At 36.9% G+C, this 23,149-nt stretch overlaps 9 protein-coding genes across 11 annotated transcripts; 3 read left to right on the forward strand and 6 right to left on the reverse strand.

Annotated features, from left to right (window-relative positions):
- Positions 1–24: 24 nt before the first annotated feature.
- On the reverse strand, positions 25–2,669 carry LOC17897267 (pre-mRNA-processing factor 17). Of its 2 annotated transcripts, XM_006307061.2 has the most exons (2): positions 868–2,668; positions 25–341 (listed from the first exon to the last, which is right to left on the reverse strand). In XM_006307061.2, the coding sequence occupies exons 1-2, from the start codon at positions 2,577–2,579 to the stop codon at positions 335–337; spliced, it is 1,719 nt and encodes a 572-aa protein (XP_006307123.1). In that variant the 5' UTR covers positions 2,580–2,668; the 3' UTR covers positions 25–334. The 2 variants fall into 2 exon arrangements, with proteins under 2 accessions (XP_006307123.1, XP_023644727.1); XM_023788959.1 differs by lacking the exon at positions 25–341 and having other exon boundaries at positions 864–2,669.
- Positions 2,670–3,166: 497 nt separating this feature from the next.
- On the reverse strand, positions 3,167–4,066 carry LOC17899432 (transcription factor bHLH167). Its single transcript, XM_006304173.2, has 3 exons — positions 3,929–4,066; positions 3,383–3,703; positions 3,167–3,272 (listed from the first exon to the last, which is right to left on the reverse strand). The coding sequence occupies exons 1-3, from the start codon at positions 4,064–4,066 to the stop codon at positions 3,189–3,191; spliced, it is 543 nt and encodes a 180-aa protein (XP_006304235.1). The 3' UTR covers positions 3,167–3,188.
- Positions 4,067–6,419: 2,353 nt separating this feature from the next.
- Positions 6,420–7,315, reverse strand: LOC17898541 (transcription factor bHLH168). Its single transcript, XM_006305996.1, has 3 exons — positions 7,178–7,315; positions 6,624–6,941; positions 6,420–6,488 (listed from the first exon to the last, which is right to left on the reverse strand). The coding sequence occupies exons 1-3, from the start codon at positions 7,313–7,315 to the stop codon at positions 6,420–6,422; spliced, it is 525 nt and encodes a 174-aa protein (XP_006306058.1).
- Positions 7,316–8,915: 1,600 nt separating this feature from the next.
- Positions 8,916–9,299, forward strand: LOC17897444 (gibberellin-regulated protein 8). 2 transcript variants are annotated; one of them, XM_006306317.1, is made up of 2 exons: positions 8,916–8,997; positions 9,112–9,299. In XM_006306317.1, the coding sequence occupies exons 1-2, from the start codon at positions 8,916–8,918 to the stop codon at positions 9,297–9,299; spliced, it is 270 nt and encodes an 89-aa protein (XP_006306379.1). The 2 variants fall into 2 exon arrangements, with proteins under 2 accessions (XP_006306379.1, XP_023633058.1); XM_023777290.1 differs by having other exon boundaries at positions 9,115–9,299.
- Positions 9,300–9,849: 550 nt separating this feature from the next.
- On the reverse strand, positions 9,850–11,222 carry LOC17900159 (uncharacterized protein At4g28440). Its single transcript, XM_006305701.2, has 3 exons — positions 11,145–11,222; positions 10,497–10,742; positions 9,850–10,354 (listed from the first exon to the last, which is right to left on the reverse strand). The coding sequence occupies exons 2-3, from the start codon at positions 10,726–10,728 to the stop codon at positions 10,164–10,166; spliced, it is 423 nt and encodes a 140-aa protein (XP_006305763.1). The 5' UTR covers positions 10,729–10,742; positions 11,145–11,222; the 3' UTR covers positions 9,850–10,163.
- Positions 11,223–11,461: 239 nt separating this feature from the next.
- LOC17898256 (AMSH-like ubiquitin thioesterase 2) lies at positions 11,462–13,262 on the forward strand. The gene is made up of 7 exons (XM_006304407.2): positions 11,462–11,675; positions 11,762–11,851; positions 12,154–12,216; positions 12,305–12,379; positions 12,478–12,540; positions 12,656–12,708; positions 12,802–13,262. Exons 1-7 carry the CDS (start codon positions 11,526–11,528, stop codon positions 12,974–12,976), a joined length of 669 nt encoding a protein of 222 aa, XP_006304469.1. The 5' UTR covers positions 11,462–11,525; the 3' UTR covers positions 12,977–13,262.
- Positions 13,263–13,680: 418 nt separating this feature from the next.
- LOC17896682 (transcription factor bHLH90) lies at positions 13,681–16,791 on the forward strand. Its single transcript, XM_006306251.2, has 8 exons — positions 13,681–14,304; positions 14,883–15,074; positions 15,155–15,224; positions 15,300–15,368; positions 15,468–15,896; positions 15,988–16,188; positions 16,275–16,451; positions 16,533–16,791. The coding sequence occupies exons 1-8, from the start codon at positions 14,198–14,200 to the stop codon at positions 16,620–16,622; spliced, it is 1,335 nt and encodes a 444-aa protein (XP_006306313.1). The 5' UTR covers positions 13,681–14,197; the 3' UTR covers positions 16,623–16,791.
- Positions 16,792–16,831: 40 nt separating this feature from the next.
- On the reverse strand, positions 16,832–20,457 carry LOC17897248 (putative proline-rich receptor-like protein kinase PERK11). Its single transcript, XM_006306166.2, has 8 exons — positions 19,394–20,457; positions 18,606–19,046; positions 18,381–18,467; positions 18,204–18,274; positions 17,986–18,062; positions 17,461–17,608; positions 17,197–17,358; positions 16,832–17,097 (listed from the first exon to the last, which is right to left on the reverse strand). Exons 1-8 carry the CDS (start codon positions 20,217–20,219, stop codon positions 16,858–16,860), a joined length of 2,052 nt encoding a protein of 683 aa, XP_006306228.1. The 5' UTR covers positions 20,220–20,457; the 3' UTR covers positions 16,832–16,857.
- Positions 20,458–21,016: 559 nt separating this feature from the next.
- LOC17897114 (ADP-ribosylation factor 2-B) lies at positions 21,017–22,905 on the reverse strand. Its single transcript, XM_006305578.2, has 7 exons — positions 22,804–22,905; positions 22,209–22,377; positions 21,921–21,991; positions 21,727–21,846; positions 21,519–21,637; positions 21,340–21,421; positions 21,017–21,250 (listed from the first exon to the last, which is right to left on the reverse strand). Exons 2-7 carry the CDS (start codon positions 22,354–22,356, stop codon positions 21,245–21,247), a joined length of 546 nt encoding a protein of 181 aa, XP_006305640.2. The 5' UTR covers positions 22,357–22,377; positions 22,804–22,905; the 3' UTR covers positions 21,017–21,244.
- Positions 22,906–23,149: the final 244 nt, after the last annotated feature.

Consider the following 23,149-nt stretch of genomic DNA (forward strand, 5'->3'; position numbering starts at 1 on the left):
AACAAGTACAAGCCAATAGACAAATAGTACTGAATCCGGATGAAAGCTGATATTGCTGCAGATAGGTTTTGCAAATTGTCACGTCTTACAAGCTATCTTTATAACGACTTAGCCAACAGTTTCTGTCAAGCATTAAAAATTGTTTTAGTCGCCTCCTCTACATAATCCATTAAACTCACATTGTTACAACATTGAAGAATCTAAAACAGAGGAAAGCAGAACTTAAAAGGAGGCTTTGTATCCCAAAGATGCAGCATTCTGTATAGCCCAGGCTAGGCCGTGATTTCTGCGCCTTCTACTTCTCTCTCTTCCTCTATAATGCCTTTGTCTTGTCTTAGTCCCTGCATATGCGCAACAAAACATCAGTATCAAACAGTATGACTGACTTCTTTAGCCACGAGGTTATAATTTGTTACATGGACTAATACTGAATCCAATGATCAGAGATAGTAAAAAATAGAGTAAATTCTTGGTGAATTAAAATAATTAGAATCATTGTAGAAATTAGTTTTATTATCCACGTAATAGCAAAATCATGAGTATTGATAGTGCAACATATATAGTGGAATTCATTATCCGTTCCATAACATATGTACAAATGAGTAATGAATCCATCGAGTTGTCTGTCTCTCTACTACTTTCTAAGTTAAAAGTCAAAACTATTTTCCAGAGAATAGGACTATATAAGAGATCTGATTCCTAAAGATTTAAGACGCATGCATCCTACATGCAGGCTACTCAGACGACAACTCCAGCTTTGCTACACTTATTTAAAGCAACAACTATTATGCATCTGTTAAGCAAAACAAGGCATGCATCATGACAAACACATAAATAAACCAAACAGATTGGAAGAAGGTTACTTACCAGTACTTAATCAAGCCGTCCCAACCACATGTTGCGACTTTACTCTGTTCCAGAGGATGCCATTCGGCTCCAATGCATACTCCATTGTGGCATTTAAGAGTCCTAAAGACTTTGCAACTCTTCCAGTCCCAAAACCAGCACTTACCCTCACCATCTCCTGACATTACAAACCGACCGTCTGGCGAAAAGTTAACTTGGCATGCATAACCAGCGGCAATGTGCCCTGCAAACCTCTTTTTTTTATTCAGCTGAAACCTTTCTCGGGTACTGTAGATCAGAATCTGGTTATCCAAACTCTGCGCAGCAAGCCAATTTCCATTTGGGTGGACAGAAATCGAAGGCATAGAGTGCATATGGGGCTCACTAATATACTTGATAACCACCGGGATTCCGAATTCCCACACACGAAGAGACTTATCATCGCTCGATGTGACAAATCTTCTGTTGTTGTCCACAAACGTGATTGTATTAACGGCACCCAAGTGCTGATCATATTCCTGTGTAATCTCCCCCGTATTAATATCCCACTGCACAATCTTCTTATCGCTCATACCAGCCAACAAAATGTTCTGCTTGTCATCATCCGGATTCAGCTTAACCACATATGGAATCTTCCCAGTCGAGAAAGTCGATATAACCTGGCCAGTCTCCGTATCCCAATACTTAATGTTCTTATCATACCCAGCAGTTAAGAACTTAGTCCCATCATTGGAGAAGCAAATATCCCTCACAGCTTTGGCGTGACCCATGTAGGTCCTCATGCATTTACCAGAGTTATACACATCCCAAATCTTAACCTTACAATCCATACCTGCAGAGAGAAGTAAATGTCCATGCTTTGGGAAGAACCTAATAGCAGAAACACCTTTCGTGTGACCACTCCATGTATGAACCAAACGTTTTGGAATGTAACAATGATCGTTGTTCGCCTTTGCATCTTTGGGAGCCTCAATCCAAGATCTCCCTTGATAATCTTTCTCCTCTTTGCCATGGAAGGTACTCTTATCCGCATAATGCTCTCCTTTAGCTTCACCTTGTTGTCCCTTCTCTTCCTTCTTCTTAGCATGATCCTCTGCATACTTCTTCTGCTCCTCAGTCAACTCTCCCTGAACAACCTCCTTCTTCCTCGACCAAGGACTCTTCCTATTCTTCCTAAGCCACGTTTCAGTGGCCGGATTCTCAACCTCAGGCTCAATCTCTTCTTTTTTCTCTTCCCCTTCCTTCTCCTCTTTGTTCCTCTCAATCTTCCTCCGCTTTTGCTCACTCTGCGGGATGTTATAAACCGAAAGACCATCGTTCTGCATCAACGCATCCACATCGCCGACGTAATTCATCCCAGACGGATCCGCCGCGTAACCATGCTTATGAAACGTATTGTACTGCTCCTCAAACGCAAAGGATCCAATCGAAGCATCTTCCACAAACCCTAGCTTGTGATTCCGCATCCCTTGGGCGATCCCGTCTTTGGCATACGGATGCGCGGGTCCGTAAATCGGAGCCCAGAGCTGTTCATAAGTAGGGTTGAACACGACGGCGTGTTGCGTCGGATTAATCGGCTTCGAATTCAATTGATTGACATTAGCCACCGTTAGAGCTAGCGCTGTATCGTCTACCTCCGGTGCAGCAGATTTCGCCTTTAACATACGAGGCGGTGACGATTCCGGTGAAGAATCGACGGCTTCATCTTCTTCGTAGGATTGAATGAGATCCATCTCGACGATTTTGCTCACACCAAAGTGTTCGTTCACAATGAAACTTTTACTGAGATTTTTTTTTTTCTTCTTCTTCTCTGTTGTGCAAGGGTTTTAAATCCCTAAATCCAATAATGTATTTACCCTTTTTTTTAATTCTCTAGAATTTATTAATTATTACACATTATTATATTTTCTGAAAGATAGACCCTGACTTTTGTTTTGTTTGCACATTCACCCCGTTAATGTATTTGCTTGACATTTACATCCCCGGGTAAAAACACACCAAGTCAAACCGATATAAACCGGAAAGAACGAAATACAAAAAACAGTTTTAGGACATCAAAACATGGAAGGCCCATAATAATAATAATACCTTTCTTGTCGTTTGAGTGATTGAGGACAGATATTTTACTTGTTCATCATTATTTATGCATTTTCATAACAAATTTGTAAGAAAATAAAAATAAAAAGGAAATTTACCCTTTTTTTTAATTCTCTAGGATTTATTAATTATTTCACGTTATTATATTTAAAGAACATTTGTTTTAAAAAATAAAAATAACAACACTCAAAAGAACATTGCAGAAACACTAGCGTACGTAGACTTATAATTTGGGAATTCATGCTTCAAAACATAATATATCCATAGATGATTGTTCGTACTCTCTCTTCGATACTTGATGGATCAATCCCGATCCGACTTATCATAGCCTGCAAAACATATGATAAAATTATATATAAAAGACAGGAGTAAACGACGTGTGTAACGTGTATATGATGATACAAACATGTGAATAGATTTGTTTATACAGATACGGTACCTGGGCTATGATTGTGTAAGTTGTCTTATCATTCAAGTTCTGAAGATTAGCACTCATTACTTGAGCTCCTTCTTCTTCAAAAACACTCATAAGCTCGTGTAACATTACTCTTTTCATGTTTAGATCCACAATCAGATTCATTTCTATTGTCGAATGCCGCGAACGAATACTTAGTTTCGGCTGAAGGAAGGACGCTTGATAGGCATTCCCGAGTTCCCCTAACTGTAACAATGTCCTTTTCTTCTCCTTCATATAATCTACTTTCCCTTTCAATTTGATCATGTATGCTGTCGCTTGATCTATAAGTTGAGGCACTGGTAACTGTTAGAGCCAATAAAAACCCAAGTTAATTATTTACTTTAGTTTCATGTTTTTGTTTATATATCGAATAATTGTTTGTACATTTAACAATGAATTATTCATGTGGGTATTGTTGTATATGCGTATAAAAAACACATACATGTACACTTTAATTAATACAAGTTTTGAGAGAAAGAGAGAGTTTATACTAGGAAGTGATCTATACATATAGAGAGAGAAACGAACCTTATGAGTTGGAGAAACATAAGAAGAGAGTATAGAGAAGAGATGTTTCATGCGCATCCGTCGATCTTTCTCTCTGAGGTTTCGTTGTTCCCTTAAGGAGGATAATTTCCCTTCTCCTATTCCTCTCGCCTTCCCCATTCTTTTTAATTTCTTTTAAGCTTTCATGCATATGTTTCTCTAGCTCCTATCGAATCCATCTCTCTTTATATATAATGAGATATAGCTATAGGGAGAGCCAGAAAGTTAAAAAAACTCAATCTTGAGAGAAAGAGCTTTTGAATCTTTAATGAAAATGATGTTTTTTTATATACATAAAGAAAGTCATAGCTTACACACTAATAATTAAATAATATGCATGCATCTTCTTTAATACTACCAAGTCATCAAGAGTGATGTTTCGACATATATATGTGAGATTCATAACGTTAAAAGATTTTTTTTTTTTTCTTTTCATGCTACTTAACTATAAGTTTTAGTCCAGTGAGTTGCTGGTTTAGTACTATAGTAGGTTTAGTAGCAAAATTCTTATCAAAAACCATCTCAATTAATGGCCTCAAATAGTCCGAGGACGTACACAAATGACAAAACTAAATTCCTACAAAAGCACTACGTTCCCACATCAACATACGAAAAGAAAAGGAAAACTGTTTTGTACACCGATAGAATTGGGACCACTACTCAGTCCCATGTTCAATTAACCAGGCGCACATAAATAAACTTTCCAAGTATACTGAGGCCAGAAACTAATTAAGATTATTCAACAAGCTATCATTATCATACAAAGAAAAGTGACACAGCCCATTTAATATTCCCTTACAGGAAATTATTGAAGGCCGCAACTCTCTTTTGGCCATATTGTGTCTACAATCATTCACCCGCGGAGACTTAAACGCCTTGCTACATGGAACGAGGATCTAAATTAATCGTTCACGGGAGATGAATACAAAATGAGACCGTATCTAATTAGACATGTCTAACTATTGTTTGAGTCTTGGAGTCCTGCTGGTAGAGATGTTAGTCCTAATTTTGCAACCGAGTAAATTATCATAAGAGAATAAAAGGAGAACGTGTGTGTCTTTCTCCATTCGTACGTCTTTATCCTAGATAGTTTTAGAACTTCGTACAATCATACTTGAGGAATAACACTGTATATATATCGTCTTGCCGCTTGCTTGACCACACTTCCTTAGAAGGTGCAGTAAGTGCCAAGTTGATTTGTATTATTTCATATTTGCATGTTCCACATGTTTTTTATTCTTTCTTCATATATTTGAATTCGCACATTAAAACTCGTCCTTTGGGTGGCAGACAAGATAAGAAGATATATTTGCTTGACTCGATCGTTGCCATCACCAATGATTTGGCGAATCCCTTACAGCCACAGGCTACAACTATTGTTCAAAGATGAGCCTCTCCGTAACTATGATTTGGTGTGTTCTTACAATAGATAACAAATATTTCGCTTCTAAATTTCTCACTATAATTTAGTAATATACTCTTTTTTGCAGCCACAGTTTCATCATATATATCTCAAGTCATCACCATTTTTTTTCTTTTGCCTTCGTTTGTAAACTTGACATTTTATTTTACTCGTCTTTATCAGGTAACAAACCTTTATCGAGAAAACATAAGTTTCATATTCAACCCAAACTGAAGATGAAGCTCGAGATTCGACAATTCTTCAAAGTGTTTCTGCCCCTCTCATCTTTCTTCGTTCGTCTCTGATTCAGTGTAAGAACTATATACTTAATCTAATTAACTATCCTTTAGAATTTAGTTGTCAATAATTATAATGTTCTATATTTGATGATAAGTAAATTAGTAGCTTGCGGTGGAAAGTGCAATATGAGAGGCTCAAAGACTGACAACATGAAAATGCCTTAAGTTCTGCAATATTTGTTGCGAGTAAGTGTAATTGTGTTCCTTCGGACACGTACGGAAACAAAGAATAGTGTCCCCTGCTACAACTGCATAACAAACTCCAAAAGGCGGATCCAAAACATGTTTTAAAGATCATCATCCCATTCACTTACATAACCTACATTTTATCTACCATTAGTGTGAAAATATTAGTTATGACTATATGTTAGATGTTTTGAAATAGAAAATTGTGAGTCTATAATGTGCTCAATGAATGAAAATTTGAGAGTTCTTGACAAAGAAACCTAATAATATATTTTTTTTTATTAGACATATGTTTATCGGAGGAAAAACAGAAAGATAAAATAGAGAAGTTGACGATACGATTTAGGAAATGGCCATATACAATATATATATCAAAGACATTTGTCATTTAAAAAATGTTAAACCATAATACGGCTATTACACCAATTTACTTTTAAAAAATACGCAGATCTCATATTGAAGAACTAACAGATTTTATTAAGAACTCCCATACAAGAATTGTAAACAAACAAGCGTAAACTAAGACCATCCTTGCATTAAGGATACCCTAATGATTTGGGATTCAATAATGCTTAGGAACAAATTATTATGAGATTATACTCATTACTCTCTCTTCTATCTTTGATGGATCAATCCCGATACGACATATGATGGCCTGGAAATAATCATTTAGGCGATTTAAAAAAAAAAGTCATATATATAATCCTTCAAAATCGCACATGAGACGTAAAAAAAGAAAGAAAAGACGTGACGCATGCATGCATGTGGATGAGATCATACAAATGTATACCTGCGCTATGATGGTATAAAAGGTCCTATTATTCAAGTTCTGAAGGTTGGCGCTCATAACTTGAGCTCCTTCTTGTTCAAAAACACTTACAAGCTCATGTAACAATACTCTTTTTATGTTTACATCCATAACCAGATTCATTTCTATGGTCGAATCCCGTGACCTAATACTGAGTTTTGGCTGAAGTGACGACCCTTGAGAGCGATTCTGGACTTCTCCTCCTAACAATGCCCTTTTCTTCTCCTCCAAATAGTTCACCTTATCTTTTAATCGGATCATATATGATACCGATTGATCTATAAGTTGAGGCACTGGCAACTGCCAATAAAAGCAAAATCTTAATCACGTCCATGTTTTTGCATGAATTTGCTTTTTATCAATATATATATCAACTAAAACATAAAAGACAAAATACACATGAATCATTTGTTTTTAACTCTACATTATAATTGATCATATGATTGTGTACTTATGTAATTTGTTATATATACACTTATAAAATAGTACATGTCGTACAATGTTAGAGAGATAGAGAGAGAGAGATAGAAACGGACCCTTCGAGTGGGAGAAACAAGAGAAGAGAGTATAGAGAAGAGATGTTTCATGCGCATTCGCCGCTCTTTCTCTCTGAGGTTTCGTTGTTGCCTCAACGACGATGAGCTTCCTTCTCCTGTTTCTCTTGCCCTTTCCATTTTTCTCTTATTCTCTATGTTTAATTCTTTCCTCTTTTCAAATCCTCTCTCTTTATATAGGAAAGGCATGGGGAGAGAGAGTAACATATCTCAAATTTGGGAGAAAGGGCTGCGCAATTATAGTGGAAAATTATGTTTTCAAAGAAAGTCATGGCTTTTGTGATTGCGTCCGTGTGGTTACACACTACTTAATTAGAAAGAAATGCCTTTTTTTTTTTTTAATACTAAGACTTTTTACTATGGAATTTTTACTCTTAATTAGATTCACCAAATTAAATTTCCAATAAATAAACTTTGGTACTGTAGGACTCATTTCTAGAAGTGTTGAGAGATTCAATTTTACATGTGTGTAACCTTTTCTTGCTTTTTGGACTACTTTTAAGTTATCAAAATATCGCTGGTCATAGGCTACAAGATTATACGGTGTCAAAAAAGAAGAAGAAGCTAAAAGATTAGTCAACAAGCTGTTCATAATTCAACATACAAGAAAAGACCACGAGTTACAATATTCCTTACAGAAGTTAAGCTGTTGAGCGTTTTTTTGTCCGTATCGGTTTTGCTGAAATGATTCACTGAAGGTGATGTATAATTTAAAGACTTGACCAAGTCTACATGGAACGGAACCCTTTAAGTGTTCGCCGGAGATGTTGAGTTTATTTTTGGAACCTAGCAAATTTAGATCAGTGGGCACGTTGTAAAAGATCCTACAGTTAGATCATGCGCCATTGATTGATCTCATGAGAGGGGATAGACCGGATCAATAACATGTTTCCATTTGGTGGTAACACTATCGGTTCACTGGTACTCCAATTCCATCCGGTTTAGTTCGTACGTAGTTTTTTTTTTTTTTTGTTTGAGTCAATTATGTTAGCTATATATAGTCTTTCCACATGTAGTAAATAAAGCACTTTCAAAACTAATAATCGTAACAATGATGACTGTATTTGAAAAAATTGATGAAAAACATGTTGCTAGCCGCAAAAACATGTTTTTTCTAATTTTGCTAAGATCGTTCAATGTCATTTGACGAATAATGAATTGTATATCTATCCTTTTTTGGGTATAAACGACTGTGTATATATCGCCTAGATTGTCGCTGTTAATCTTTGCTTGACACTTTTTTTTTGGTCTTATAGTGCGTTTAGCACATGGTTTAACTATTTTGTCCACTTGCATACGTTTTCTCTTTTACGTTGTCTAAATATTTCAATCACTACCAGATCGAAACTGACTATTCTAGTATTATTTATTAAAGTTGAACAAAAATTATGTTATACTCTTATAGAGATAATATCTCTGTTATATAAGAAACAAATTTGTAATTCTGATTACAAGAAAAAAAATCCTTTAGTATTTATGAATACGATTTTATTCTGTATATGAATATAATTAACTGAATCTATATCGACATAGCAAGTAAGAAATATTTTATTAGTAATTTAGTTTTATTTTTTTTCAAAAAATTACAAACAAGTCACTTCAAATTTTCACTATAAATAATCTCTATTTGTAGCCACATTTCATCATCACTATCTTTTACCCACAATCTTCAAGCACTCTTTCACTATTCTTAATAAATATAGATAACCAAAAAGTGAAGATGAAGCTCATAGTTGTACAATTCTTTATGATCACTCTTCTTCTCACATCTTCACTTTTTGTATTTTCAAACGCTGATTCGGGTAAGTATTATACTTAATCTAGTTGGTTATTCTAGGTAAACTTATTATTTAAAACCACTATATAGTTGTAATGAATTTCTCTAACATTTTTATATGTAACACTAAATGAATTAGCAGCATGCGGTGGAAAGTGTAATGTGAGATGTGCCAAGGCAGATAGAACACATGGAGAGTGCCTCAAAGACTGCAATATATGTTGCGAGAAGTGTAACTGTGTTCCATCAGGCACCTTTGGAAACAAAGATGAGTGTCCTTGCTACCGTGATATGACTAACTCTAAAGGTGGATCCAAGTGTCCTTAAACATGTTTTGAAGATATACAATATATCAGCACGTTTAATATCTACAATATATGTATGGAAAGTTTAATCACATCGTTGTTTGATGTATGAAACACGATCTGTGAGCTTAAAATGCCTCCGAAACATTTGTTATCTTTAATCTGATCCATAAACACATCAAAAATTACTAGATCATATCAAGGTTTATATATCTCTCTGCATTATTTTTACCGAGACCAACAGCTTCTGGTGATTACTGCGCAGAGTCTCGTTAATCTGATTCTAGAGTTCACTTCCGAATCCAGACATTTTTTAGCTTTATGCTATTCATATTGCAGAAAATTGTGTTATATCATGATCACGAAAACATATGGGAACCAATCGTACATGTCTAACTAATTAGTGTTTTGAATGCAACAAATCAACTTGTTGATAATATATATTCACCAAAACCCAAAATCTACAAGGGTTAATATATAGGATCAAGGGGTTTAATCATGTAACTAGCAGATCTTACCGGTTGGGGTGACTAATGCCAAACTGAAGGATTGCTTCGATGTTAACAACTTCATTGGTATAATAACATAAAACTCACAGGACCAACACATCTCTCTGCGTAATAGTATCCTTTTATAAAATTTTCCAAGTAAAATACGAAAACTAAAACAAGAGAAAGATCCCATGATATGTAAATAGAGAATCAATCTACAAAAAGAGGGCAACCTGATTTTCAAAACAAGAACAGCAGATCAGAGAGGCAAGCAGGATACTCAAACCCACCTGCAAAACTCAAACCATAGAGGCTTTTGCAATATAAGTCTTTTTTTTTTTTTTGTGTGTGTGTTTGTTTTGAGTCGCTCTGCTTTCTTTTGTGGAGGAACCACATCAAGTTTCGACGGTCACAAGCTCATACTCAATCAGCGAAAGGTTGTTATCATCCTTCACGGTGATGTCTGTAGGCTCTTCTGCAACTTCAACACGTCCCCATCTATCAACGGCAAGCCTCATAGACCCCTTGTACATGTCGATCTTTGCATTGCGCAGAGTCACTACACTGCCCTCTTTCATCAAATCCACTGATAGAAAAGAAGAAAAAATCATAACATAACATCAATAACAAATCTCTAAAATCACCTGAGAAATACCCAAAATCTGCAACAATTCCTGTAAAAACACTATCTAAACTCAAGATTTATATGTTAAAACATGAGTTCTAACCTTGGTCGTTTCTTGCAGTAAAGATTATGATTCCAGTCTCATCTCCAACTAAACATTCTGCAATACGCATCTGACGAGCCTGAGGACCACTGGGACGACCTCCTCCTCCTTTCGGCATCACCATCTTTGTGCTGACAACTTTGACGTTGAGTGAGTGACCGTTGGTTCCTGGTCTCAGCTCATTAACCTTAGTGAACACAGGCTTCCTCAAAGCAGGCGCTGCCTCAGCCATTTTTTATAACAACCCTACAAAATTACCCATCAAACAAAAAAAAAACAACACTCGCTGTGATGATCAGCATTACCAACTATACAATTCGAGATCATTAATCAACTACAAGAAATTTCATATCTCATTAGACAACATAAAAACTTCACATCCGATCAAACAGCTTTAAACAATTTAACACAAGAAGAGTTGAACTGATTAAAAGATGAAACATCTAATCTCTTACAGAACCTACGACCACGAAACTTAAAAATTTTAACTCAACAAACACAATACATCCATCAAAACGCTGAATAGAAAATCTAACACATTTGTCGGAATCACAGATCAGACAGATAAAATAGACAGAAGTGTAATCACACTATGAAGATCAAAATGAAACAGCAACAAAAAAATTAGGGTTTATGGAACTGACGTACGTTTTGATTTTGGGAGAAGAGAGACGACTTTGAGCGATTAGATCTGTTTTGAGTTGAGGCGATAAACACAAAGACGACGACGCGGCGGTCTTTATTGTCTAAACTCAGACATTCATACTCACCGTTGATCCATAACCTGGACACGTGTCACGTTTCTGAAACATCTTCATTAAAACTACCCTTGTGCTTTTGTACATATTCGAAATCGCCCTTAGAACTTCTGAAAATTGAAATTATACCCTTGAATGTTCTCTAAACCGATTTTACTAGACCGGTCGGTCTATCAAGAACCTGTTCAGTGAGGTCGGTGAGCTTTTCTGTTTTGTCTTTCCACTCTTTGAGCTCATCCACTAGCCTAGAGGAGCCGATGCTTTTGCTTCCATGGTAACCCTCTCGTCTCCATCTCCCTCGCTCTCTTTTGTTGAGGGCGGAACATGTAAAGCGTCTCACGTGTCTCGGGTCCTATTCTCCGGTCCCGATACGAATCACGGCGAATCCTCGGAAACCAATATACTCAGAGATGTTCATATCGTAAGATTCTTTACAAAAATTCAGTTCTCCGTGATTTGTTCGGATTAAATTATTGAGCAAACAGTTGTTGTGTTTATTCTTATTAGTCAGAAAGATTGTTGGAAGATTTCACCGAGCTCGCGAGAGAGAACACTGAGAAGGACCTCGAGACTTGTGGGACTCTTGCTGCCTTTCTTGTAAGATTTTTTTTTGCTTTCTTCATTATCAAGTTGATTACTTTGATGAGAAAGTGAATGAAATTCTCAGCAAGTCGCTGACTTTATTTGTTCTGCTAATGGGTATTGAGAAAATTTAATTTTTGGAGCTTACTCCTATTATCAGTTACTCCCAAGTTATTCATGAGTTTTGAAATTACTTGGAGAATATGCTTTGGTCATGACTCAGGGTTGCCTTGCTTCTCTGTTTCAGTATTCTTCCTTTTTTCGACTTTCATGGACCTGATATGCTAATCACTTCACTATATTTGATTATGCTGCAGGAAAGAGGGATTTTTTACGTAACAACTCTGATAATACCTAAGCAAGAATCAACTTCTAATTCTGTGAGTATATTCGAAAGACTATATCTTTGGTCATTTACTTGGTGTTCAATGTAAGAATGGTTGCTAACTTGGTACTAAAAATTGGCAGTGTCAAGCTATGAATGAAGTGGAAGTGTTTTCCATACAGAACGAAAGAGAACTTTATCCCGTAGGATGGATTCATGTATATATCTCTCTTCTCCCTCCATATATTGAGATATTTAGTGATATGTTTAACTGCTTTGTCTTGACTTACTTTAATGAGTTATGAGTCTATTACAGACTCATCCTTCTCAGGGGTGTTTCATGTCATCAGTAGATCTGCATACACATTACTCATATCAGGTACTCTATCCAGATTTACCATATGACAGACAAAAGCAATTAGCTCTGACTAGGATTTATGTCTCCTCTGTTTGAGACGATTCAGTTCTCATTTTTCCTATCATGTACCTTTCAGGTAATGGTGCCCGAGGCTTTTGCAATCGTTGTGGCTCCAACCGATAGCTCTAAGTATGTGCTTCAAAAGCTATCTTAACCCGTTACTATGGAGTCAATTATACAGTCAACCTATTTTCTTGATGAACTTTCAAACTGATTTTTCAGGAGTTACGGAATATTTAAGCTAACGAACCCGGGAGGAATGGAGGTACTGAGAAGCTGCTCCGAGACTGGATTCCACCCGCACAAAGAACCAGAAGATGGGAACCCAGTTTATGAGCATTGCTCTAACGTCTACAAGAACTCTAACCTTCGGTTTGAGATATTTGATCTGCGTTAAGGTAACAATCCTTCCATGGCCTTATCAGTTATCAGTAAAGGTTCAAGCTTAAGCCACTCTGGGCAAAGGATGTTGATAATAATCGGAACTGTATACTTAGTCTGAGGAGACTGTCACATTGAGGTTCTGAACACACAATGTTAATAAACTAAGGTAAGTAACTGAATCGTAAATTGAAATGTCCTAATATTTGTATCATTTGAATCCATTATGGAAGAACACTTAAACAATGACAGTTGACATCTGTATAATGCATAACCTGGCTTCTATTTTGTCCATACAAGTATCATAATATTATTATCATATTTTGCCATTCTATTCTGCTATTATCCTTGCCAGTAAGCAGTGATAACTGATGAACAAAGTTAAGCTTATGAAAAGACAGGGAAAATAGAAAACTTCGACTTTAACTGTTTCAAAAATGATTCATTTTCACAATTTCTTTCTGATTTCAGTTTCATTCTTCGTTTTTGTTTTTTTTTTTTGATTGAATCATTAGGTACAAAACAGCCATAAAGTAGCCTAATCATATAAATATCTGTTTGTTCTTTTTTTTTTTTTTGTATATAGACATTTTCCAAATACCTTTGTTCACATGAAACAAGAGTACAAAACCAAAAACAGAATCAAAGGTCCAAACTTTTCTTTTGAAAACAAGAAAGCTCTCAAAGCTCGTTCCTTCTTAAAGCAAAGAGTACAAAGATTATGGTTTTGTCAAGTGAGCAACAAAAAAGCTTGCTCATTTCGTATTGTTAAGTGTTGCTATCATATCCCATACAGTCCTTTCTTTTCTTTTGTTTGCTTCAAAGCCCTTTATGGCCGTTTACAAGCACATGATAACTTTGTTCGTACAGTCAGAGTAAAAAACCATCTTTTTCTGAGTCTCCCTCTCTCTACAGATGTCACAGTCACCTCTGTCACGGATTTGGGTACAGACTCGCAGACGATTCACTCAATTTCTCTCTCTCTCTCTCTCTCTCTCTCTCTCTCTCTCTGGGTTTTAATTCAAAAAGCGAAGTTGGTTACCATTGTCTTGTACGTTCGTATATTCCCGATATGATTTGTTTTGACAGAGCAACTGCTGTGTATATATGCCAAACATATCTCCATCTCTCTCTCCTTACATCAATTTATAAGTAAGACCAAAAGAGATCATAAAAATCCAGGCTTTTTGTTTGGCTCTCCTTCTTGTTGCAGAAGAAGAGTGAGTGAGAGGAAGATATGATGATGAGAGCTGGTGAGAGAGTGAAGGAGTTTCTTCGACCCTTCGTCGATTCCAAAACTTGGGACTTGTGTGTTATCTGGAAGCTCGGTGATGATCCTTCCAGGTACACACTCTCCTTTCTGGGTTTCTTTGTTCGTCGTTCATGAGAATCATGCAGCTGTGTATTGTTTCTTTCAGTAAAAAGCTTCCATTTTTATGTAAACTGTTGGGTTTTCGTGTTTGTAAACAACCTTTGCTTTCTGGATTGGGACATTTTGTTTTTTTATGGCTCTGTTATTGCTTTCCTGAATCGTTTAGTCTCAAAGTTTCCATTTTTAAATTGGTTCCTAACACTTTCTGCCTCTGTTCTATCAAATTTCTCTGGTTTCTGATTCTGTTGGTTCATCTAGTTTTTGAGATATCATGGTGATTTGTGTTTTCAGCAACACAGGTTTGACATACTATTAAATTTTCTTGGTGTCTGCGTGTTTTTGTCCTTCCCATCTCTACCTCTGGATTACCAGTTTTTTGGAGTTTGAATATTTTATTCTTCTTTGTCTGGTCTCGGTTTTGTCTTTTCTCTGGTTTTATTAAGTTTGTATTGATGAAAACTTGTTTGATCTCTGGGTTTTGTGATCTTCATAGTTACACCTAGTTTCTTAAATCAGCCGGTAATTGTGTTTATTTCCATATAATCTGCAGGTTTATCGAATGGGTGGGATGCTGCTGCAGTGGTAGTTATGTTGATAAGAACATTAAGCTTGAAAACTCAGAAGGAACTGCTAGAGAAAAGAAAGGTTCTTTCTGTAGAGATGAACACAACAAGCATCATATGAGAACCCTAGCTTGTGAAGCTCTTTCTCATTTTCCACTCTTCATGCCTCTCTATCCTGGGTATGTCTAATCATCTAAAACCCCCTTTTGAGTTATTTTTTTTTTTCAAACAAGATCTAAAGCTTTCTTCTCAACTTCAGGATTCATGGAGAAGTAGTGATGTCAAAATCTCCCAAATGGTTGGTTAATTCAGGTCCTGGACTTAAAAAGGTAGAAAGGCTCTTTTCTTCAGCCTTGTTTACTTGTTTGATCATAAGAACAATCTGACACGGATTTTCTTGGCAGGACATGTTCAACACACGGGTTCTTGTTCCTGTGAGTGATGGTCTTATTGAGCTGTTCTCCTTCAAAATGGTAAAAACATGTTAGCATGCACTTCTATTAAAAAAATCACTCTATTGGTTTGGTAGTACCTTCATAACAAGTTTGTCCTCTCTTTTTTTGTTTTTTCAGAAACCATTTGATGGACCCATGGTTGATATGATCATATCGCGTTGTAACGCCTTCTTTGAACCATTCCCTGAAGAAAAGCTGCAAATCAGGATCATTCCTAGAGCAGAGGAATCTATCAGTAGCGGTGTGAATCTCAGCTTTGAAGGTGGCGGCTCATCTAGTGTTTCCAATCACTCCAGCGAAACTCAGAATCTTTTTGGAAATCAGCCGAATGCTCGTTGTGTGGAAATTTTCAGGGAAGAACAAGCGCCATGTTTGGTAATGAACAAGGAGGATCCCGTGGTGCAAAAGGCCGTCGATTTCAAAGCTAATAAGAGGCTTCCTAAGGAAAACTTCAAATCAAAGAATCTTCTTTCAGAGAGAAAAAGAAGAGATAGAATTAATCAGGCCATGTATGCTCTAAGAGCCGTTGTCCCTAAAATCACAAAGGTTTCTTCTGAAACTCAATATAGTTTCTGGATCACTCTTCTTGTGATCAATAGCACTGTTTGATAGGATTATATTTATCCATTTCTTGCAGATGAACAAAATTGGAATTTTCACTGATGCGGTTGATTACATCAATGAACTGCTAGTGGAGAAGAAGAAGCTTGAAGATGAGCTTAAAGGAATCAACGAGAAGGAATGCAAAGAAATCGCTGCAGAGGAAGAATCTGCAATAGCTGATCCAGAAGCTGAGAAACGTGCCTCTAAACTCAACAAAAAAATGAAGAAAAACGAGGTATTATTGAAATAAATAGAGCTTTAAGATCCACCATATCTAACCAGTAATATCCTACAAACTCCTCTGTTTCTGGTTTCGTTCAGGTGAATCTTGAAGTTCATGAGATTGGTGAGCGAGATTTCTTGATTCGGGTAGTGCAGGAGCATAAACGAGATGGATTTAAGAGATTAATAGAAGCTGTGGACTCATGTGGACTTGAGATCATCGACGTCAACTTCACCAGACTTGATCTCACAGTCAAGACAGTTCTCAATGTCAAGGTAATAACTATTAACACATCTCATTGCCTCTACTCTGAGTCACAGAAACTTAAAATCTGATAAAAGTTTGGATTTTGTCAGGCGGACAAAGATGGGATTGCATCTGGAGATCTGAGAGATTCGCTGCTCAAGATAATGATAAATCAGACAATCGATATGAAAAGTCCATAAAACTTAGTCGTACATAACCCAAAAAAAAAAAAACAGAAAAATGTCAAATGTTTTGTTTGCGTCAGCCGCAAGTTACTACTGTGATTTGATTCTCACAAGCTTTTTTGGTGACGAATTTACATGTTGAAACTATAAGTTCTTCTGGGTATTGGAATTTGAGTTCGTTTAAGGTCTTTTCAATAGTTCTAAAGGGTCTCAAAGAACCCAGAAAACAAAACACAACAACTTCCGTGATTCAACGGTTCCGGTGAGTTGTGTTGATGGCTCGGCTCTCAGATTCATGGCTAGTGGCATAGTCTTGGCTTGGGTAGTAGCCAGAGTTAGTATTACCAAGATCCGAGGAGTCTTCAGAGGCTCGTCTGAAAATTCGAATCTCATTGCTGTATTGACCCGAGTTGTAGACCGTACTTTGACCGACTTTAACCCCGTTTGTCAGATCCGACAGGTCTTCTCTCGTGTCCAGAGCTCTTACAACCTGCAAGGTTAAAAAAAGGATACACTCCGTATCAGTCAGAGAGTTTGTTTCTCTCTCCCCAGCTGTATCTTCTATTGATTAGGTGTTTCTATATCTGACCTGAACCATACGAGGTCGTTTTAGAGCAGAATGCCTAACGCAAGATGCTGCCGTTTCGATCATTCTATAGACTTCACCTTCAAAATATTGCATCTCCAGCCGTGGATCCACTACTTCGCTGATGTCACCTTTTTCAATGGCCTCGATTAATCTTGGACGTGCCTTCATGAACAATAAAACAAAATTTATATATATATATATATTTTCATTTTGAATGGTAACTTGAAATATATATTTTTTTTATAAAAAAAAAAAGAAAAATACCCATTCAACGAGACTCTCTTCACCCAAAGGTTGAGAGGTATCAACAGGCTTGCGACCAGTTATGAGTTCGAGCAGCACAACTCCAAATGAAAACACATCTGATCGATCAGTTAGCTTTCCACTTGAAGCATATTCTGGAGCTAAATACCTGCATTTGTTCATATGTAAATATATATACGATTATCCTAACATTTTATTATAACTATTTTTGAATCGGTTTAAAAGATACTTGTGAAACACTATATACAACTTTTACTTCATACATAGAAAATGATCTCATCTAAATGTTTTAGTGATGCACACAACGTGAAATTTCTATTTTATAAAAAAAAATTGATAAAAACGAACGTTGTGTAACTCAGAATTACATATGTATATTTTTATTGCACCAAAAGGGAAATAAGGATCAAAAGCTCATATGTAAGGGAAAGTACTTGTTTAGACGAAAGCGACTAAACTACAATGTTTTCAGTATGGAATTGTTATAATTTAAAGAATGGAGAGTGTTATATGTAAAAAAAGTACCCAAATGTGCCCATGACACGCGTTGATATGTGGGACTGTGCAGTATCGTTCAGTCTGGCCAGTCCGAAATCGGCAACCTGTGTAACGAACTTATGGAGCAAATTTATCAATATCCTCCGTGATGAAAATCATAATATGATTAGCATACTAATTAATTTGAAAATCAGCATAACAGAGAAAGAAAAAACAAAAAATAAATAAAAAAATATTGACTTTGCCTGAGCTTCGAATTCATCATCCAACAGAATGTTTGACGATTTGATGTCCCTATGGATTATCTTCGGGTGACCTATCAAATTCATATAAGCCCATTCAACGTTAACCTAGGAAATTATATTCACATTTCATTAACGTAAACTTTTTAAAAACGTAATGGATCGGAAGAGTATACTCACAATCTTCATGTAGATAAGCAAGTCCTTTGGCTGCACCTATTGCAATCCTGACTCTTCTACTCCATTCCAGAACCGGCAAATCTTTGCCTGACAACAACAACAACATAAGACAATATAAATGGTATGCTTATCATATTATGATTCAACGTTAATATGTAGTCACAAAATAACTCCCACGCGACCGGTTTTGATAAAAAACAAAAATTTGTAGAGAAAAAAACGTACAATGTAAATGGTAATCCAAAGTATTGTTGGGGACAAACTCATAGATGAGGAATCTATGTTGTTCAGAGATGCAATAACCAACAAGAGACACCAAATGCCTATGATGCACCCTGCTTATGATCTCTACTTCTGCTTTGAACTCCCTATATCCTTCTGGGCTTACCGACTTTAGCTGTTTGATCGCCACTGGCTTTCCCTCAAAAAGGATGCCCTTGTAGACGCACCCGAACCCGCCTTCTCCTACCACAAATCTCTTGCAAAATCCTTCCGTTATCTGGCTTAGCTCTTCAAAGGTGAAAAGGATTTTTGAAGTCCCTAATACTGTCGAGTCAGGAGTTGCTTTACCGGGTTTTGGGTTCCCGAGACTGTTAGTATCTGGTGATGAGTTTTGCGCCGAGCTATTCCCATTTCCGGGTTTATGCCCGTACTGAATGAATCCCTCTGTGGCAAGAATAAGGCCAGAATAAAAAACAAGAACCAGAAAAAAAAAAAAAAAACTTCATAGTCAAGAAATAGTCAATAACACGAGCTAGAATGAAGACTCAAGAAGGTTAAGACAAGAATCAAAACAAAATGTCAAGAAACAACAAGAAAATAAAACTTCCATCGAAGAGAAGCAGGAATCGATCAAGAATCAAGATCAAGAATCAAGAACAAGAGTTAGACCGTGACAAAGAATGGAAATAAAGAACTCGAGAACATAAAAAGAAGAGCAAGAATCAATAACAAGACATGATTACAAAACCAATTTATACAACCACATGCACGAAAAGTAAAGATTATCTTACCTGTATTTACAGAGACATTAGCCGGTGGCAAATACTGGTTAGAGCGTGGCGAAGAAGAACCTTTCCTTTGTTTCCTCCTAATGAAGAAAATGGCAGCAACGAATACAATGACCAACACACCTGTAATCCCAATACCGACCATCGTCTTCTCGGTGTAGTTAGATTCATTACCACCATTTCCGTTACTATTAGCATTATCGCTATTAGAGCCGGAGAGGGAAGGAGGGGACGGGGAAGAAGACGACGAGGGTACACTATTCGATCCTCCTGCCAAAGGTGAATCCAACGGCTGTAAAGGGTTTAGGGGTATCACCGGAGGCAATAGTGATGACAATGGAGGAGACCCTTGGCTACCAAAATCTTCGACAGACGGCGGCGTAAAGGGAGTAAAAAGGAGAGACGGAGGAGAAATAGGGATGGGTTGCTGTTGTCCACCATCATTAGGTCTTGTCTCCGGTTGCTGAGCAACTAAGGTGGGAGGAGGAGATTGAGGCTTTGGCAAAGGAACAGCCACCGGAGAATCTCCTGTTTGGGTGGGTTGAGGCGGAGGAGGTGAAGGAGGTGGAGTTACAGAAGGAGGAGGGGAAGAGGGAGGTGGAGTTGTATTAGGCGGTGGTGGAGCAGCAGTTATCGGAGGCGGAGATGATTGTGAGCCGTCACCGGCACCCTGTGGGGATGGAGGAGAAGGAGCTGGAGGCTGTGTCGTCTGGGGATCGCCGGTGGTTTTCTGATCAGTTAATCCTCCGATGACATTTGTTGGCTGTGAAGCTGCAAACGGAGAAAACCTCTTTCCGATCAAATCTGCTTGTTCCTGGACTTTTTCCATTTCTATTCAACCTTTTTTCTCTCTCTCTTTACATGTTTTTGATCAATCTGCTCATAAAGAGGTTCCTTGTGAGACAAGATTTCTTTTGGGATCCAACCAAAACGAGTTTTAATTCGACAGAGATACAAGAAATTAAATTGTAGACAATGTATAGGTTTCTCTAGATTATGTGTTTTTGGGATTACCAAGATCTGTGGGAATTAACAAAACAAAAGAAAATCAAAATCCAAGCCAATAGGGTTTCTTGCAACTAAAGGAAGATAGGAAGATGAGAGAATTTGTTTTACTTGGATTTTTTTTTCTCAATTCGTGTGTTTTTTTTTTGTTGGGTGTAAAAATAGAAAGTCTCCCATATCTCAACAATTAAATTCTAAAAATTAATAAGAAAATAAGCTAAAAATCACTTGATTGTTTTTATTTTATTTTACAGTAAATAAAATTGTAGGAAAGAAGAGTACCAATATCTACTATCTAGAAGATTCACCATTCACCTTCATTGTCGGGAATGCCGCGTACGTTATTCTTTCTAAAATACGGAGTATGATTATTACTCTGTCCCATTGGTCACAGTTATAAATTGACTGTTAGATTTGAACTTCAAATTATACAAGTTGGTCAGAAATATATATACTGTAAATGAATAGACTTTTCTTTTCCATGCAAACAAGGATCGTCTCGCATAAAGCTACTGCGACGCGATGGTTTTGGGTAATAGAATCTTCAGAGAGTGATCGATAGTTACTCTCCATTATTATTGCAAGCTTAAATGTTATGAAAATTTTTAAAAAAATAAAAAATAATCAAATAAACCAATTTATCTTAAGAAAATAAATGATATGAAGTTCAAATCTAGAAGTATTCAGATATTTCAAGAAGCGCAAGCGAAAAGGAAACAAGGTGAATGTTGAACAATCAGGTCTTTAACACACACAAAAACAATCAGGTCTTTAACACACAAAAAATAAAGCTGACTCCGGAGAAGAAGCTTTCCTTCCCCCTCACCAAAATATCTGGTCGAGATAACCTCATGCCTGCGATTCGAGTAAAAGAAAAGAACCAAAACCCATACTCAGTCACCTGAACCAAATAAGCCTATCGTATCAGAATTTACAAGTCTTACTTTGTTAGCAATGTTGTTGGAAAGCCAATCCAGACCTTCATAGAGCCCTTCACCGCTGGTTGCGCATGTGCTCTGGATGTACCTGGAAAGAGAGAGAGAGCAAGCAAAGTGTTTTCAAGAATACATGTATGCAATAGTAAATAACAAACCTTCCTGGCCGGGATAAAACTATAAATTACCAGTGGCGTTGTCGGAGAGAGTGAAGGCCAAGCTTATCAGTTATCTCAGCAGCATTCATTGCATTTGGAAGATCTTGTTTGTTGGCAAACACAAGCAGCACTGCATCACGCAGCTCATCCTGCAGGTTCGAAGCACCAGAGGGACATACTTCTTAGGGACTAACAAGTGAAAAAATTGACATAACTGTGTAGCATTAAAAAAACATACTTCATTCAACATCCTGTGGAGTTCATCTCTCGCTTCAACAGCACGGTCTCTGTCATTGCTGTCAACCACGAATATCAGACCTTGAGTGTTTTGGAAGTAGTGTCTCCACAAGGGACGGATCTGTAAGAAAGAATAAGTGGATATATGTTTCCTCTTTCAAAGCGATTTTGCGGAAATCATGATATAGTACAAACCTTGTCCTGACCCCCGACATCCCAGACCGTGAAGCTGATGTTCTTGTACTCAACCGTCTCCACATTGAACCCTGTAAAAAAAAAAATTATTAAGTCTCATTGTCTAACTAAGTTAAACTCCAATCACTCGTTCAAGTAGTGTTTGTAATCTACCAGTTGACATTGTTTCAAAAAGATTCATTTTTAAGTCAAAGAAGCCAAACTGAAACAGGTATCTAAACTAGAGATGTAAATTTCCAACAGCCTAAGCAATTCAGAAGATCTTACAGAAGTCAAAAGGAGACTTACCAATGGTGGGAATGGTGGTTACAATCTCACCAAGCTTGAGCTTGTACAGAATGGTTGTCTTACCAGCAGCATCGAGACCCACCATAAGGATTCGCATCTCCTTCTTGGCAAAAAGCCGGCTGAAAAGCTTCGCGAATGAAAGCCCCATTTTCCTTTTGAACTGTTGATCCTGAAATGTCCAACCATAACAGATCACACATCACACAGCCATATACAATTGTTTCTCTATTCCTAAAAATTGATCCTTTTACACCAAATTAGATCGAATGCACCTAACCCAATCATCGTAACTAGACAAGCATTCAATTCACAGATCAAAAATTACTCAGCTGTTGTATGAATAACTATCATTAATCAAAACAGAGAGATCGAGACGATCACGATTTCATGATGAATTGTTAAAATCTGTATCCCAAGATACACGATCTTTAAAACAACAATGGCGTACAATCTAACGAAAAAGACGATACGAGATTTGATTTCTCCGAAACAAAAAGAACTCAGGTACTTGGGATCAGCTCATCTAGGAAATCAGAATGCAGATCCAGAATACCCTAAAGAAGCAAGACGAATCTGAAAGCTTTTTGGAGCTTACCTTTCGAGAATTGAAGGGATCTGAAGCGAGCGACAAGCTTTCAAAATCAGCACAAGACGTGATTTGTGATTGCAAGATTAGTACTTTCTGTGATTTGTGATTTGTGAATTGTGAATTTTTCACTAGCGCCCCTCCTATTATTTGTATAGTATAACAAATTACCCCAAAGTTTTAACCTTTTCACTTAAATAGCCCCTCATATTTGTAATCTTCACACATGTCCTTCCATAAAATCTTTAATTCAATTCCATAAAATTCTATTTTGTTACCTTTTAGCCCATTTCAGATCAGTTTTGCAGCTCGGTAATAATAAAGATGATCATCACTTGGTATTGGTTAATAAGGT

This window comes from Capsella rubella, unplaced genomic scaffold, assembly GCF_000375325.1.
Source record: "Capsella rubella cultivar Monte Gargano unplaced genomic scaffold, Caprub1_0 scaffold_1, whole genome shotgun sequence".
Classification (NCBI taxonomy): Eukaryota; Viridiplantae; Streptophyta; class Magnoliopsida; order Brassicales; family Brassicaceae; genus Capsella; species Capsella rubella.

Coding starts and splice junctions, on each gene's coding strand:
- LOC17897444 (XM_006306317.1), top strand. CDS start 8,916: ATGAAGCTCATAGTTGTACAATTCTTTATGATCACTCTTCTTCTCACA. Junction 8,998..9,111: donor ATTTTCAAACGCTGATTCGG/GTAAGTATTATA, acceptor TAAATGAATTAG/CAGCATGCGGTGGAAAGTGT.
- LOC17898256 (XM_006304407.2), top strand. CDS start 11,526: ATGGTAACCCTCTCGTCTCCATCTCCCTCGCTCTCTTTTGTTGAGGGC. Junction 11,852..12,153: donor GGACTCTTGCTGCCTTTCTT/GTAAGATTTTTT, acceptor ATTATGCTGCAG/GAAAGAGGGATTTTTTACGT. Junction 12,541..12,655: donor ATACACATTACTCATATCAG/GTACTCTATCCA, acceptor TGTACCTTTCAG/GTAATGGTGCCCGAGGCTTT.
- LOC17897248 (XM_006306166.2), bottom strand. CDS start 20,219: ATGGAAAAAGTCCAGGAACAAGCAGATTTGATCGGAAAGAGGTTTTCT. Junction 19,047..19,393: donor TAATGTCTCTGTAAATACAG/GTAAGATAATCT, acceptor TTCTTGCCACAG/AGGGATTCATTCAGTACGGG. Junction 17,359..17,460: donor AAGAGAGTCTCGTTGAATGG/GTATTTTTCTTT, acceptor TTGTTCATGAAG/GCACGTCCAAGATTAATCGA.
- LOC17897267 (XM_006307061.2), bottom strand. CDS start 2,579: ATGGATCTCATTCAATCCTACGAAGAAGATGAAGCCGTCGATTCTTCA.
- LOC17899432 (XM_006304173.2), bottom strand. CDS start 4,066: ATGGGGAAGGCGAGAGGAATAGGAGAAGGGAAATTATCCTCCTTAAGG. Junction 3,704..3,928: donor ATGTTTCTCCAACTCATAAG/GTTCGTTTCTCT, acceptor TGGCTCTAACAG/TTACCAGTGCCTCAACTTAT. Junction 3,273..3,382: donor CTTACACAATCATAGCCCAG/GTACCGTATCTG, acceptor TATGTTTTGCAG/GCTATGATAAGTCGGATCGG.
- LOC17896682 (XM_006306251.2), top strand. CDS start 14,198: ATGATGATGAGAGCTGGTGAGAGAGTGAAGGAGTTTCTTCGACCCTTC. Junction 15,225..15,299: donor CAGGTCCTGGACTTAAAAAG/GTAGAAAGGCTC, acceptor TTTTCTTGGCAG/GACATGTTCAACACACGGGT. Junction 16,452..16,532: donor AGACAGTTCTCAATGTCAAG/GTAATAACTATT, acceptor GGATTTTGTCAG/GCGGACAAAGATGGGATTGC.
- LOC17897114 (XM_006305578.2), bottom strand. CDS start 22,356: ATGGGGCTTTCATTCGCGAAGCTTTTCAGCCGGCTTTTTGCCAAGAAG. Junction 21,992..22,208: donor AACCACCATTCCCACCATTG/GTAAGTCTCCTT, acceptor TTTTTTTTACAG/GGTTCAATGTGGAGACGGTT. Junction 21,638..21,726: donor TCCACAGGATGTTGAATGAA/GTATGTTTTTTT, acceptor TCGAACCTGCAG/GATGAGCTGCGTGATGCAGT.
- LOC17898541 (XM_006305996.1), bottom strand. CDS start 7,315: ATGGAAAGGGCAAGAGAAACAGGAGAAGGAAGCTCATCGTCGTTGAGG. Junction 6,942..7,177: donor TTGTTTCTCCCACTCGAAGG/GTCCGTTTCTAT, acceptor TTTTATTGGCAG/TTGCCAGTGCCTCAACTTAT. Junction 6,489..6,623: donor TTTATACCATCATAGCGCAG/GTATACATTTGT, acceptor GATTATTTCCAG/GCCATCATATGTCGTATCGG.
- LOC17900159 (XM_006305701.2), bottom strand. CDS start 10,728: ATGGCTGAGGCAGCGCCTGCTTTGAGGAAGCCTGTGTTCACTAAGGTT. Junction 10,355..10,496: donor TACTGCAAGAAACGACCAAG/GTTAGAACTCAT, acceptor CTTTTCTATCAG/TGGATTTGATGAAAGAGGGC.